General features: G+C 37.3%; 1 protein-coding gene across 1 annotated transcript in view; it reads right to left on the reverse strand.

Moving 5' to 3' along the window:
* The window catches only part of CNTN3 (contactin 3 (plasmacytoma associated)), a 91882-nt gene that overhangs the window by 38150 nt on the left and 39891 nt on the right, over positions 1-13841 (reverse strand). The window contains exons 6-9 of the mRNA XM_009701612.1: positions 9864-10048; positions 7171-7307; positions 3645-3774; positions 2823-2973 (exon numbers count right to left, since the gene is read on the reverse strand). Coding sequence (XP_009699914.1) covers positions 2823-2973; positions 3645-3774; positions 7171-7307; positions 9864-10048 — 603 coding nt within the window. The remainder of the gene's footprint in view (positions 1-2822; positions 2974-3644; positions 3775-7170; positions 7308-9863; positions 10049-13841) is intronic.

Raw genomic sequence — 13841 nt, forward strand, 5'->3', positions numbered from 1 at the left:
TCCTTCAAATGCAATGAAGTATTCTACATAAATCAGAGCATACAAGCTGTTGAAGATCTGGGCAACGATGTGTTTGAGCTGGAAAGAAGTGGGAGACAAACGGAGCTGGAGGAAACTCTCTGTGCCCTGAAAAGGGGGCTGAGGACCTTCGCTGCTGGACTGGCAAAAGATTTAGAGGATTATGCTTCAGACTCAGGAAATGTTAAGATATTTTTCAAATAGCAGGAGTCCAAATACTGCAGCTTCATAAACTTAAAAAGGCTTGATAAAAAAAACTCGGAGAAAAGCAAATAAAAATTATTTCATGCTGCTTTTATTAATATGGGTAGTCTATTAATTAGCTCTTCCTAGTTAGCACACTTCTCTTTATGTATTTACAAACTAACATTAACATAAAGCAGTGTTATCTTGTCATATTAAGAGCTCAGATGATCAGGGACAGCAGTGACCATGCATGCGTGACTATCAGGAATAAACTATTCTCGTGACTGAAAGGAAGAAGGTGAAAAAGAAAGAATATTCTTTCCCCTTAGGGTGGAGTAGGTCTAGTTGCACTATTTCTGTAACAAAAGATTGAATTTGTCTAAATCATTCTGCAGAAGCTATGTGATCTGACTGACTTAGCAATGTGTCCATCACAGTTTTGCTGTCAGAACTGTAAGGGATTGGTATTCCTTTTTTTTTTTTTTCCCCCAACATTTACAACCCAACCAAATATTTTTTTTAAAAAAAGCTAATAAAGAAGTCCATAGAGATGATAATTGCTGCACAATAAAATGGGAGCAGAAATATAGAAAGCTTTAGTTAAAATAGTTACTTTGTATGTGACATGTCAGGGTTTAATCATATGTATAAAGCCAGATCAGGTTCCTTCTCTTTTTTATAAGCAAGGAAGATGTGATTTTAGTACTTTAATTAGCTGTGTACTTTAATTACAGCCATACAAAGCCTTATTTCGTTTTCTGGTTTCTGTTACAAAGATCTCTGGAAAAACTACTGTATACATGATTTATTTTCTCTTCTTTAAAACCCTGGCATTAGCTATTTTGTCATTTAATAATCAAAAAGCCTCATAAATTCTACTTTGCACCAGTGGACACATTGGTAATAATGTTTTGCACATGGAGAGTTTAAATACTCTCTCCCTTTGCCTCAGTGTAAATCCTGCTCCTTTTGTTTACTACTGCCAAGGAGCAGAAGGCCTCCCTGGGATGTTCAAAAATTACAGTGTGCTTAATAATTATTGTTAGTAAATGAATACAGAAGCACAAGTAAATACTGTATACAGCATGTAAATATTTTTTGTAAGCAAATCAGATGGGGAATATCAGGGTACTAGAACCTCAAGATCTAGGCTTAATTCAGCTATTTAAATTGTAAGTTTTAAACAGTGCTCTCCTCGCTCCTGTTCTCATCAATGTCAGAAAATCCAGAGATTACCTCTGGGCAAACCGCAAGAATATCTTCTACATACTGAAGGGGTCGGCTGTGTCTAATAGAAATGAACAGACTTTTTTGTTGAATACATCATACAATAAAAAGGCAAATAAAGATCTGACTGAATGCTACTTAGAAAAATATTTTTCATCATTAGCTGAGCAGTTAAATAGAAAATAAAACTGCCATTAGTGAAAGGTGGTGGTGGGAAACAGTGGAAAGTTTTGTACAATCCATGGCATGGATTGCTTACCCAAATTTCTCTTTTTCATTGCAAGTACCTATGTGAGATACTTCTCGGACTTGCACTTTCTTTCAAATATACCTTTCTGATTTAGTTTGATCTGTATTGTACATTACTGCAGTATGGGATAGGGAAATATTTCTTTGTGTCATAGTTTTTGATAATGTTGCTTTAATGAATTATGATTGTTTTAATGAATTATGATTATTTTAAGTCTTATGTGACTCAAACTAACCTCACTGAGCAACTGATCCTGTGTGCAAAATCTGGTGTTCAATTTCCAGAGCTTTATGAACTACTGATTCTGTTTTTAGCTCATTATCATTTTCAAAGACTGAAACAGTGTTGCTGTTATGTTTGTGAACTGAAAGAGATGCTGAGAAAGATTACAGTTCTTAGACACTGTTGCCCATTTCATCTGTCTACATTTGTATATCGAAATATTATCACGGTTGTATATTGTGTATACTATTCACAACTTGCTCAAGTCAGTAAGTTGCTTTTGATTTTAATACTTTACCATTTAATTGACATTAGCATGTAATAACGTAGATGGTTTGCTGCAAATCACAAATAAGCTATTAGCCATCACAGACAAAATGTCAGTAAAGCCCTGATGAAAATCACGCAACCCCATACCGGTTGGCGAAGGAGCTTACCAGTATGCTGGTCCACAGGCTAAATCCTGCCTAAACAGAAGAGGCAGAGAATATGGAGGCTGATTTAGCTATGGGTTATTGTACAACCTGTACAGCTGCAAAGCAATTATGCCACAGCCTGGGGGTATATTCCACTTCCCTGAAGCCTCCACTGATGTCTCCTACATGAAGCTGATTGACTCAGGCTTTGCGTGCGGTAAACAGTCAGTTTTGATAGCATTGCAGTGAATTAACTGCTGATGAACGCAAACGTATGTATCATACAATTACCAGTGTGTATTCGCTTTGGCTTTGTTCTCAACCAGCTTTACATCTGCAGAACTGTATGGCCACTGTTAAAGACAAACAGGCCTCTGGCATCAAAGTTTTTCATCAATGAGCTGTCAAAAGCAATACTAATCCAGCTGTGCTTCAGTGACGTTTAAATGGTATTATTAAAACAGAGAACACCCAACAATCCAGCAACTGGTTTATCACGATACCTTTTGTTCTGGCGCAGAACCTCTGAGCCCTTTCTCCAGTTAATAACTGCTCTGGGAGAAGCGCTCGGTTTACACCCAATTGTAACTTCACCTCCAACTTGAACAACAGACATCTTTTTCACAGGATTTTTGGAAAAATCGGGTGCTGCAGCTAAAAACAGACAAATGAGAAGAAAGAAGAGCAGAACAGTATGCAGCTGACAAGTTACTAAATATGTTTATTTTTCCAGTAGTTTATGTGAAAATTCACTGTTGGAGAAGGAGAAAACACAAGACCTGTACAACAGCTAGGTGCTCTCAAAGTCTGTGTTTTACTGGTTTCACTAGTATTTGGCTGTTGAACAAACTTTATATTTAGATATAACAGAATACTTTTTATAATATATGAACAAATTCCACTTTATGTGCATCTCTGGTAATCTTTAATGAGATTACTTGCTACATGCTATTTGTTTTTACATACATATTTGCCATATGCTCTTTGTTTATAGTTAAAACTATTTTTCCTGCTTTCTGAAATGACTTTTAAAACGTGCAAAATAACTATTAATAACTCAAAATACTAAGTGAGAAACAGCACTCATTAAACTTGTGTGTATGTGATAAAAAAAGACCACAGAAGGGATTACATTCTTCCTCAAAACCAGTCATGAAATAAAATTAAAAAACCATTGGCATGCGGGTGAAGAGCAAGCAGCAAAGAAATATCAACAGACTTGAACTGCCAGGTGGAATTTAATCTACTCATTTCTTAATTTCATATATTTGCAATGAGCGTCCTGTTACACTTAGTACCTGCTCATTTTAGTGACATTTACTCACCTATCACCCGCAACTCAGCATTAGCATAAATAGTATCGTACTTGTTTTCTGCCACACACTGATAGAGGCCAGAGTCTGACATATTCAGCATAGGTATGATAAGAGTTCCATTTTCTATTTGAATTCTTTCCTGATAAAAGAAAAACAAGCAAAAAACATTGACAGAGCCAATGAGTGTACAATCCCAAAGTTTTTTGGTATCACACTGATGCACCTGATCATAATTCAGAAGCAGAAATGTTATTTTCTCGAAAGCAATGTGGATGAATACATCAGAAATATGATGTGTACCTCGGCTATGTGATGGCGGTTATGTTTTCAGACCTCTTAGCTCTTCAAACTTTTCAAGAACTCCAGGCACATACTGCAGAGTCATTGCCTTGGGCAGGTTTACCCAGATGCTCCAGCTGTGGCATGTGCTTCTCTGTATTACCAAACTGTGAATCTGCGGGCATGCTTCACTGTGAAGCAAAGGCAGAAACGGGGAGCCTGGAGCATCTTCCATACGGCTCCCGAAAAGCAGCACCCGCAGCCCTGTCTGGGGGCACGGTGAAGCATGGCCTACCCCCCTCGTCTGATTAGATGAATCTGATGATGATAATCTAAGATGATCAGAAAAGCTCCACAGGAGCCAGAGGTGCTCAAATAATGGAAACATTTCAAATGTCATCAGATCACAAGTCACAGAAAAATGATCCACTGAGAAGGTTCTACTGAAAGCCAACACTTTTTAAATCCTAATGGAAACCCACAGGCAGCTGTTCAGATCAGAGGGAGAGCATGCTCCTCATGGCTTGAATTTCTATACACGCTAAGTTTCTTTGGTGCAATTCTGCTGAAGTAGAAGAAACTGCACAGCAGGTAAAATCGGACCACAGCTTGGGTTTTGGTATATTAAAAGGAGATTTATTTTCTCTATTTTGGCAAATAGAAGAAAACCTGTTTCATGCTACAAGTATAACTTAAAGCTAATATTTTGTGATTTTACTATTAATAGCCTTTGGAGACAATGATAGTTCCACTGGAAAATCTGACACTGAAAAGGAGAAGAGAATATGTTCCCCAAAACAGACCAGTTTGGAAGAAACCCACAACAGGGAGTATAAATTCCATCACATCACCAAATGCAAGTCTGAAACAGTAGATATTACTATTATTACTATGCTGCTCCTTTAGCCTGGCTTTCCTGCCTCTGAAGCAGTTACTGGAAGCATGCCTTGCTACAGTATACAGTACAGTCTTGGCTAAACACCTACAAACATCTAAAATGTATTTGTGAACTACTGAAGGTATATAACCTAGCTTGCTGATTTGCCACAGTTAAGTCGGTTGCACAGCCTGTTGAGGGGGATTTCTCTTGGGGTGCTTGCAGAGGGGGGATTGACACCTATAGAGCCATGGAGTTCTGTTTTCCAATACTCTGGCTTTTCCCTGGAGATCTCCCAACCACAAACTGACTCAGCCCAGTGTTATTTAGCTTGGAAATTTGGTGAGAACACAGCCTGTGGTTTATGGCTGGTGTATTGCAAACTAATTAACAACATTACATTACTTATCCACTGTTAACTTTTTTTTTTTTTTGAGGCTCTTGTTACCGATATCTTTTTTTCATACTTATTTTTACCTCCAGGCTGTTTGCTATCCTCTCCATGCATTCTATTTTTACAAATATCCTTTGAATATAAAAGCCTCTTCTGAAGCAACACTCGTGTTTCATACACATGCCGAATTCCCCACTGTTCTCTGCTGGCTCTTTTGAGCTATGCAGACAAAGAGAAGAATAAAGCACACCATGTACACAAGCACGAATAATGCAGGAATGACCAACTAGGTGGTCAGGGAGAAAGGTTTGACAAAGAGTAGACGATATCCTCAGAATCAGCCCCAAGGCAGAAAGCATCTGGAAGGTATTCTTCCTGTGCTATTTCCAACAAGCAGGGTGCTGTGACAGACTGAATATTTTATTACACCTCCCTTGTACTTTCACCTCCAAACTATCCATTTTGTCCATTGAGCAATAACATTCAGCATTTTGTTGCCTGAAGTATTCCATTTACAATACACTGTAAGTACTGTGAAAATGTTGTTTGAAAATGTGTCTGTAGAGTGTTTTATTCTTTTTTACTGAAATGATGCAATTGAAGAGTGACAGATTCTAAATATCACTGCCTTCAAAGAGAGAGAAACTAGATAATATAGCTTAGGAAGAGGTGACAATAAGTAGAATGATCAGCTTCAGAAAAATTGCAATCCAAGTAAATTCTGGCTAGCCTTCTCAGATGCTAGTTGGGCTCTGTTTTAGGACTAATCCAACAGAAAATCATATGGAAGATTGGACCCCCCTCTAGTTGTTTCAAATAAGTACTACTAAGTCAAACAAATGCTGGTTCTGCAACCCAGCAGGTGCTAATTTGTCTCATATGTTTTGGAAATTATTCTGTATCTGTTCTTGCTAGACAGAAATTAATCATAGTATTATTTGTTTCCAATCAAGTAAAAATGTATTAGAGATAAGCCATGCCATTTTATGCCCGATAGATGCTGAATAGATGCTTAATAAAAAGGGAAAACTTGGCCTCAGCAGAATGCAAACTCAGCAGAATCTCTTGCCACAGAAGTCATTCTCCATGAGGTTGCCAGCAACTGAAGATGGATATGCCAAAGCTTGACCACCACAGAAGTATAATTATACTGCCTGGAAAAAGACAAAGCTGGGCTGTCAAAGACCTCTCTGCATAAGTATCTGATCAAGTTTTTTAAGTGCTTGAATCCAATTGTTTCCTCCTCTCCTACCACTTCATTACTTCCCTTTCCACTTGGTCCTTCTATTTCCTTTAAGAGCGATTTTTTACTTCTTCACCTTTTCCTTATAACTTTATATAGTTTTCTTCAGTCTATTATTCCTCTACATAGTGCCAGAAAAGTATTAACCTCAATATTAACTCATTTTCATAGCTGACTAATTCAGTTAAAGGATTAACATAGCATAGGAATGGCCATACTGCATGAGACCAAAGGTCCATCCAGCCTACAGATTAAGAACAGAAAAAAAAAAGTGAAAGTTTACAGGCTGATCAGTTGGCAATGCCAGCTCTGAAATGCTCTTCCACAGTCAGCTGGCGTTCTACCAGTTTCCCAAATTACAGATTATGTCTACAAATGTATTTAGTGTTTCTGGCTAGACCCTTCTTTCACTAACTATAATTGATATTTTTAAACCTATCTTTACCTACTGCCATATCTTGTAGCAATTAGATGCCCCATAAGATAAATCATATGAAGAAATTGGTATATCTACACATATATATATATAAACTGGCAATACCACACATTTTCAATAAAGATGAATTCCAAGTACTGAGGCTTCGCGTTGCAAAGAGTTTGTGCTATTATGTTTATTTTGATATGTTAAGATTTAATAAAATTTCTGAAAAAAGGTAACGCACTGTAAAATGAATGTTGCAACTAAATCATGTAAAAACAAGAGAGGAAAACAAGAAAGCAAACAAGATGACAGGAAGCTTACCTCTGATGTGAGAGGCTGGCCATTTTTTAACCAACTGTAGGAAGGGCTCGGTTTTCCTTTTGCCTTACATTCCCAAAATAAACTGTCATAGAGAGACAGAAAGGCATTTTGGATTTTTTTATCCCATTCAGGGAGGGCTGAAAAGAATATGCAAACCATTTTAAGCAGGAGAAAAGTGATTTCACTGGAGGTATACTGCCATTAATTAAGGAAATAACAAGGCTAATTAGTATTTGTTCAACACATTTGTATCATATTGCTAGTGAATTGTGCACAATTCCCTGGTGATAAACTTCAGGACTAACTTGGGAAAATGTTAGAGATCAAGTGTTTAGTAGGCAGGGAGTTCAGTTTAGATATTACTCATTTTTATGGCCAAAATTTGCAGAAGCAGTGATTTTAGATGCCTGAAATTCTGGACGTGCTCTCTGAAAGCATTGAGACCCTTACTTTCTGAGAAATAGTCTTTCTCTAAAAGTATCTGAGTCTGTGTACCAAAAATAGAAATATCAAAATCATTAGTCAGTAGCTAATAAAAATAGACTGTAAATATTACCCCTCTCTTTTACCCACATACCTGAGATCATGGGTTCAGGACCATGGGTTCTTTGGTTGTAATTTACAATACAAATACTACACAAAGGAATTAGGGCTACTCAGATTAGAGTAACACCTTCTGAATACTTGTGGCACATTGACATTAATTCATTGCTGCATAAAAGCAGAATTTGCAGGAATCACATAACAGCTTTGTAAACATCCAACTGAGTATGTAAGGACTGAGCTGAGGAGGAATTAGCTTGAGGTAGGCTGCCATTTAGAGTAATTGTCAAGATATAGATGAGTGTGAGACCTATGAAGAACGACTAATGCCCACCTAACTTTGGGATAGACCAAAGCCACTTGCAAGTGAGGCAAGGTTGCATCCCTCTGCCTCCGGCATAAGTGGCTAGTATCTTAGCATCCCGTGAAAAATTTTTGGCTGGGTTATTAAATCATAATGGTGTAGTCTCCATACGTATAAATGTGTATAAATATATATACACATACATACATGTAGTTATTACATAAAGCAATTTCATTTTAGGAAGAGGATCGTTATCCTTTGAGACTAGCAGAACAGTGTGGCTTTGGGGGTAGCTCACGACCCTGCCCCAACAAAGTACCTTGAGCCTGTCCAACACTAGATTAATACAAGCAACGAGCCACTTCCCAGAATAGGAAAGTATTTGGGATACAGCTCACCATGCTGAAAAATGATTCTAATTACATGTCATTTTTATTGCTCTCAGAGCCTAAGGCATGGCATCTAGGTATCATACACAAAGCAACAGACAGTGTCCAGGAAAGAAACCTTATTTCCTAGAAACAAGCTGCCTACAGAATAAGAACACTGCAGCACAGAAATTAAGCAAGAGGAAATCAATTACGTAGATAATACACCAGCCCACTCCTAATATGATTAAAAAAAATCTTGTGCAAAAGCTTAATGAGTACTGTTTATACTTTTCTCTGTGAACAACTATTAATTAATTTACAAAGCCCATTTAATAAGCACATTGGTTTAGATTATATTAACTGATCATAATTTTGTAATTGCCTATGCTGTTTTCAATCATGTCCAGGTAATCTACTGAACTTAATTTTAACGGAACTGCTTGATGGATGTTCTGCAAAAAATAGTGAGCAATGAGAACAAAAATAACCCCCTAAAAGCAAAGAAATAATTAAATATTCAAAACAGCAGCAGACTACTCTATTCCTGGCATATATCTTGATATTATCCATGGCTGCAGGAGACTGGTAGCTTATCAGCAAAGCCTGCATCTCTTCATTAGAAGAGATTTACTTAAAAAAAAAAAAAAAAATAAAAATACTTGCCAAGGTCTTCTCAACAGAAGTTAATTGTAGGCTCAGTCTAGCTTTCAGTATTTTTTTTTTCACTGTTATGTTTTATTTATTTTTTCCTTCTCTTTTAAAAGATTTATGAGGTAAACAGAAGGTGTGCCCCCTTCTTATTCAAGTCAAAATATGTTGCTTTCTTTGGGTATTAACAATGGGACTAAAAAGCGTACAATTCTCCCTGGCTATGAGGGACCATCACGTGTGACTTGGATCAGAGGAAATTAATGGATGCAGGAAGGGAAGAGGAAAGGGAGAACAGTTTCATAGAAATATTATTCTCCACTTTTAGCCAAGAAGGAAGGAGAGGGAATGAGTTTCCCCTACTTTGCCCTCATCTGTTTATGGAGAAATACAGTTCAGCTAGCATAGGAGGTGAAATAATCTTACACTCAAGTGAACCAAAACCTCATGAATCCTTCCCTGATCTGCATCTGGGGCAGCACAGCTTTATGCTGCTGTGAGCTATTGAAAGTAAATCTTTTTGCCTGCCCTTAATGTTTCATGTAAATGTACCACGGATTTCTTTCTGCTTCATATTAACCTTTACAACTTCATCATGGCAGAGTCTGCATTTTCAATCTGAGTTTTAATGCAAAATATCTTTATTTGCTGAGGATGTAATTCAGTGAAGGTCACTGCAGACCTCCAATCATTTTTTAATCAGCTTAACCTGAACTACATTTCATATCTCCAGTAAGGGGCTAATAGACTTCATCTGCAAAATACATCTGAACACCATCATGCTCTGTAAAACAAAAATAAATGAAGAAATTAATCAATCTGCTTACCATAGACAAATAATTGACCTCTTGCAATGTTTCTTCCTCGAATGTTTCCTGCAATGCACTCATAAGAGCCTTCATCTTCTTGCTGAACATCTGGGATTTCAAGAACTGCTTTGGTTTTGTTGTGTTCGATTTTCTTTGTCAATGAGTTTCCATCAGACCTCTTCCAGCTAATACTAGGGACAGGACTAAATAACCATGTTTCATTAGAGAAAAAGAGAGAGTATTTGTTATAGCAGAGAGAAGATAATGTGAAATCCTTTAATAAGAGTAATAACTTTTTTAAAAAGAAATAATTTCTGTTTCTAAGCTTGACATACAGAGGTTCATAAGACTGAGATTTTATAACCCATCCAATTTATTTAGAGGCACAAGTCCAACAGTGGGATGAACTCCTCAATCAATTCTATGACTGCTTCTTAGGCCAATTTGGATTTTCCTCACAGTAACTCTTACTTAGGGCTCAAAACTGCTTTTAAAGACTGCGTCACTGAAGGAATGACTTTCAAAGTCCAAATAAACACCACAGAAGCACTGAATTACTGACTGGTTTTCAGAGCAAACAAATTCCCTGTAGCATTAGAGGTATTTTCACACCTCAAAATAGGAAATATTGGACATGAATTCAAAGGACCTAAAAATACCAGTAAATCTAGGTGTAAAAAAATTGGAGCCAGGGTAGAGGAGGGCAGACAGACAGCTGAGCGAGAAAGTGGAAAGCATGAGACATTGAGGCTGAAAGGAGATAAAGACAAAAGATAATATTTCTTGTTTCATGTTTTTGTAACTTTCTATCATTTTCATTTATATTTGGATCAATGTATTTTATACAATAAAAACATAGTCAAGTGTGAAGGCGGCTATAAATACTTCTTGGATTTCTGGTAATATCACATACCATACAAGCCTCACTTTCATGATCTATTGTGTCACCAAAACACTTTGAAATATTAATAGTCTTGGATTTCACAGTTGCTTTCTGTTTCTGCAAACTAAAGTAAGCTGCTTTTTCTAAGCAGATGAGCAGTTATGTTTTGAACAGCTTTTTACAGAGGCTTTGGCTAAATGCTGACTTCTTTTCCATTGGAAGTAACATGAACAGCAAACACTTGGTACTGAACCTGAAAACATAACTTTCATGGAAATTAGAAGTGCACATTGCCCTTGTCCGCCAGTCCCCAAGGTCTCTGGCCTGCAGTGCTGACTTACAAAGTATTTATCCCTTTTTAGCAGAGGCTATAACTGCTCACACCTTAAATTACTTTGGTCCCTGGTTCAAATCCTTATTTATTGACCAAAGAAAGTCACAAATACTTAACAAAGTAAGTAACAAATCACAAAGTAAGTAACAAGTTACAGATTACTTAACACAGGTAAATTTAGGCCTAATTTTTGTGGTTTGGGTCTGTGTGGCTACGATGTTCACAAATGCACCCAAAGCCAGAATAACCAGGACCCAGGAGAAGTGTGAGTACTCAGCAAATTACACGGATTGAACAGCTGGGCAGGTGTTAACAGAGTAACTACAAACACAAAATCAACAGAAAAAGACTACGTACAGGACAATTTACAGCTAGACCACTCTAAAATACAATGAATAACAATCCCATAAATTTGCTTAGTTCTGCATTTAAGCTTGAAAGATAGGGTGGGTGCACTGGAAGTCTGTAAATGGTTTTCTCATGCTGGTGGGAGTTCAGTTGGGCAAGAGACCCTCCAAGCTGCCCTTCCCTCTCCTCCATAAAACAGACGATCATAGTCCCAAGACCACAAATTTAACTGAAGGATCTCTTAGAGCTATTTAAGCAGTGTAATAATTTCTCTAGCTAGCTTACATTTTCCACCATAACTGAACTGCCTGTGAAAATGATGTGAACTATAAGTAACCGGCTCCAGATTCTGTCATTAGCTCTGCACTGGTATGTGTATATGTATGAACAACTCATATATACAGACAAACTCCAGTTCTGACTATTACATGACCCTTCCAATACAGCTGGACAATTTCCTACAAGTGAGAGAGACTGGGACATATCAGACATCATTAACCGGTGAAAGAGCTGGAAAGAACAACTGAGATTTTATTCTTCTATTTCCCGTTTCAGATCAAGATCTATATAATTATTTAAATTCCAGACCTTTTTGGACAACAGCAGCTGTCATCATCACCTTTATTAATTGCCCTTCACTATAAGACCAAAATCTATTTCAAATGCAAACTTGTTTAATGTTATTCCTTACTAGGAACTTTAAAAGGGCTTGTCTGTTTTATCTCAAATGCACTAGTTGGTCTGTTAAAAGGTGCTGTCTCCTCCACAAATCTTGCATGACATTATTTATGCAGAATTTCTGTAAACCAAGTTACTTCTAGCTATTTAAAAGAAATGCAGCTCTAGTGCAGAATAGATCTGTCCCACAATTGCTGTGCTCCAGTCGGGAAAATAGCCAGAGGTATTTTGCAGTCTTGCAGTACATTGATACAGACTGTTGACAACACAAAAGAAGAGTATGACTGGCTTTTAAAATGCTATTGCATATTAAACAGTGGGTGAATAGCTACTGTATAACAGAAGCATGCAGTGCACTGAATGCCAGAAGCATTTACTTACTTTAAAGGCAACTCTTCCGAATTTATTTTTTTTTTGTAACAAAGTGATTAAAGGAAACTAACAGCCATATGGGAAAAGAAAAACAACAATTAGATGCATTCATTCATGCTCCGCTACCTGAAAGTGCTTCATCTAAATATTTCTTATTCTATTAGAAATTTGTTTTCTCTTAGTACTGACTATTCATGAATAAAAAAGTCTGCACTGACATCAAGGCCAGAGGCAGGGCTCTGTGGAAAAAGGCCCCTTCTGTCAAGTTGTCAAGTCAAGTTTACCAAGGTTTGAGCTGAAGACGCTGTCCTGTTTTCCTTATCAACACCACATACTTATAATGACATCCTGGGGGATGTTTTAAGGCAAACTCATCCCATTTTTGGCCAAACAGAAGGGTGTTTGAAATGCACTCACTCTGATGTTAACTGTAGCAGGGTGACATAAAAAACCTCAGAGTTTGGTTCATCAACTTTGCTGTGTTTAAATGCGTAATTGCAATACATAGTTAACAGCACTTTGTTCTCCTGCCAGGGAGTCTTGCATTGAGCAGCCTAGTTTTATCAGCAGAGGGAACTCATTTGTCAGGACAGCAGCTCCTCATCAGCCTGAGCTATAGGTTAAACGAGCAGACTGCAGGAGGATCCATAGCTCAGCTGTGTGCCATCATCCATAGGAAGGACCTTCGTTATCGCAGCAGCTTGAGAAGATCTGCATGTCTTCATTGACTTTGCTGACACCTCATTATCAGACTTTGCAGCATCTTCAGTCACTCTGTTTTGCAGAAGGCAGTTTTTTTGACTGGTTTCACCTTCTTCTGATGTTAGTTCACATTTTAAAACCAAATGCCTTGACGGCGACTATTACTACAGGCCATATGAAACCTTTCAAGGTAAAAAGAACCCTGAATTTAAATTTTACTTTAATGAAATTGCTTTTTGTAAAAAATTATCTATTTTACCAGTTGATGCTTTAAGAAGTGAAACTGTCTTTTAGGTGTAGGTAAATGCATACAAATCCTAGTTTAATAAATATAACCTTGTGAATTTTTTCAGGATTATGTTGCATAATCATATTCTATTGAAGACCAGTATCTGATATTGCTACACAGACTAGCATCTTCCCATGCAGATCTGGGGAGCTCCTACAACTGGTGGGTCCTTTTTTATTTAGTCACTACCAGTAACCAGATTAAAATAGATAACCACTTGGGGCTAAAAAGTTTTGGAATATAAAGAAACAGAGAGTACACTTTTCAAATTTATTACACTTCATAGACAACGTCTTACTTTCACCTGAGTAAATAAGAAAACAGTGCATAAATGAGTATCTTTGTACATAAATCTGCAGTTTATTTGAAACCTTCAGAGCATCTAGGAGT

This window comes from Cariama cristata, unplaced genomic scaffold (genome assembly GCF_000690535.1).
Source record: "Cariama cristata isolate BGI_N322 unplaced genomic scaffold, ASM69053v1 scaffold8886, whole genome shotgun sequence".
Taxonomy (NCBI): Eukaryota; Metazoa; Chordata; class Aves; order Cariamiformes; family Cariamidae; genus Cariama; species Cariama cristata.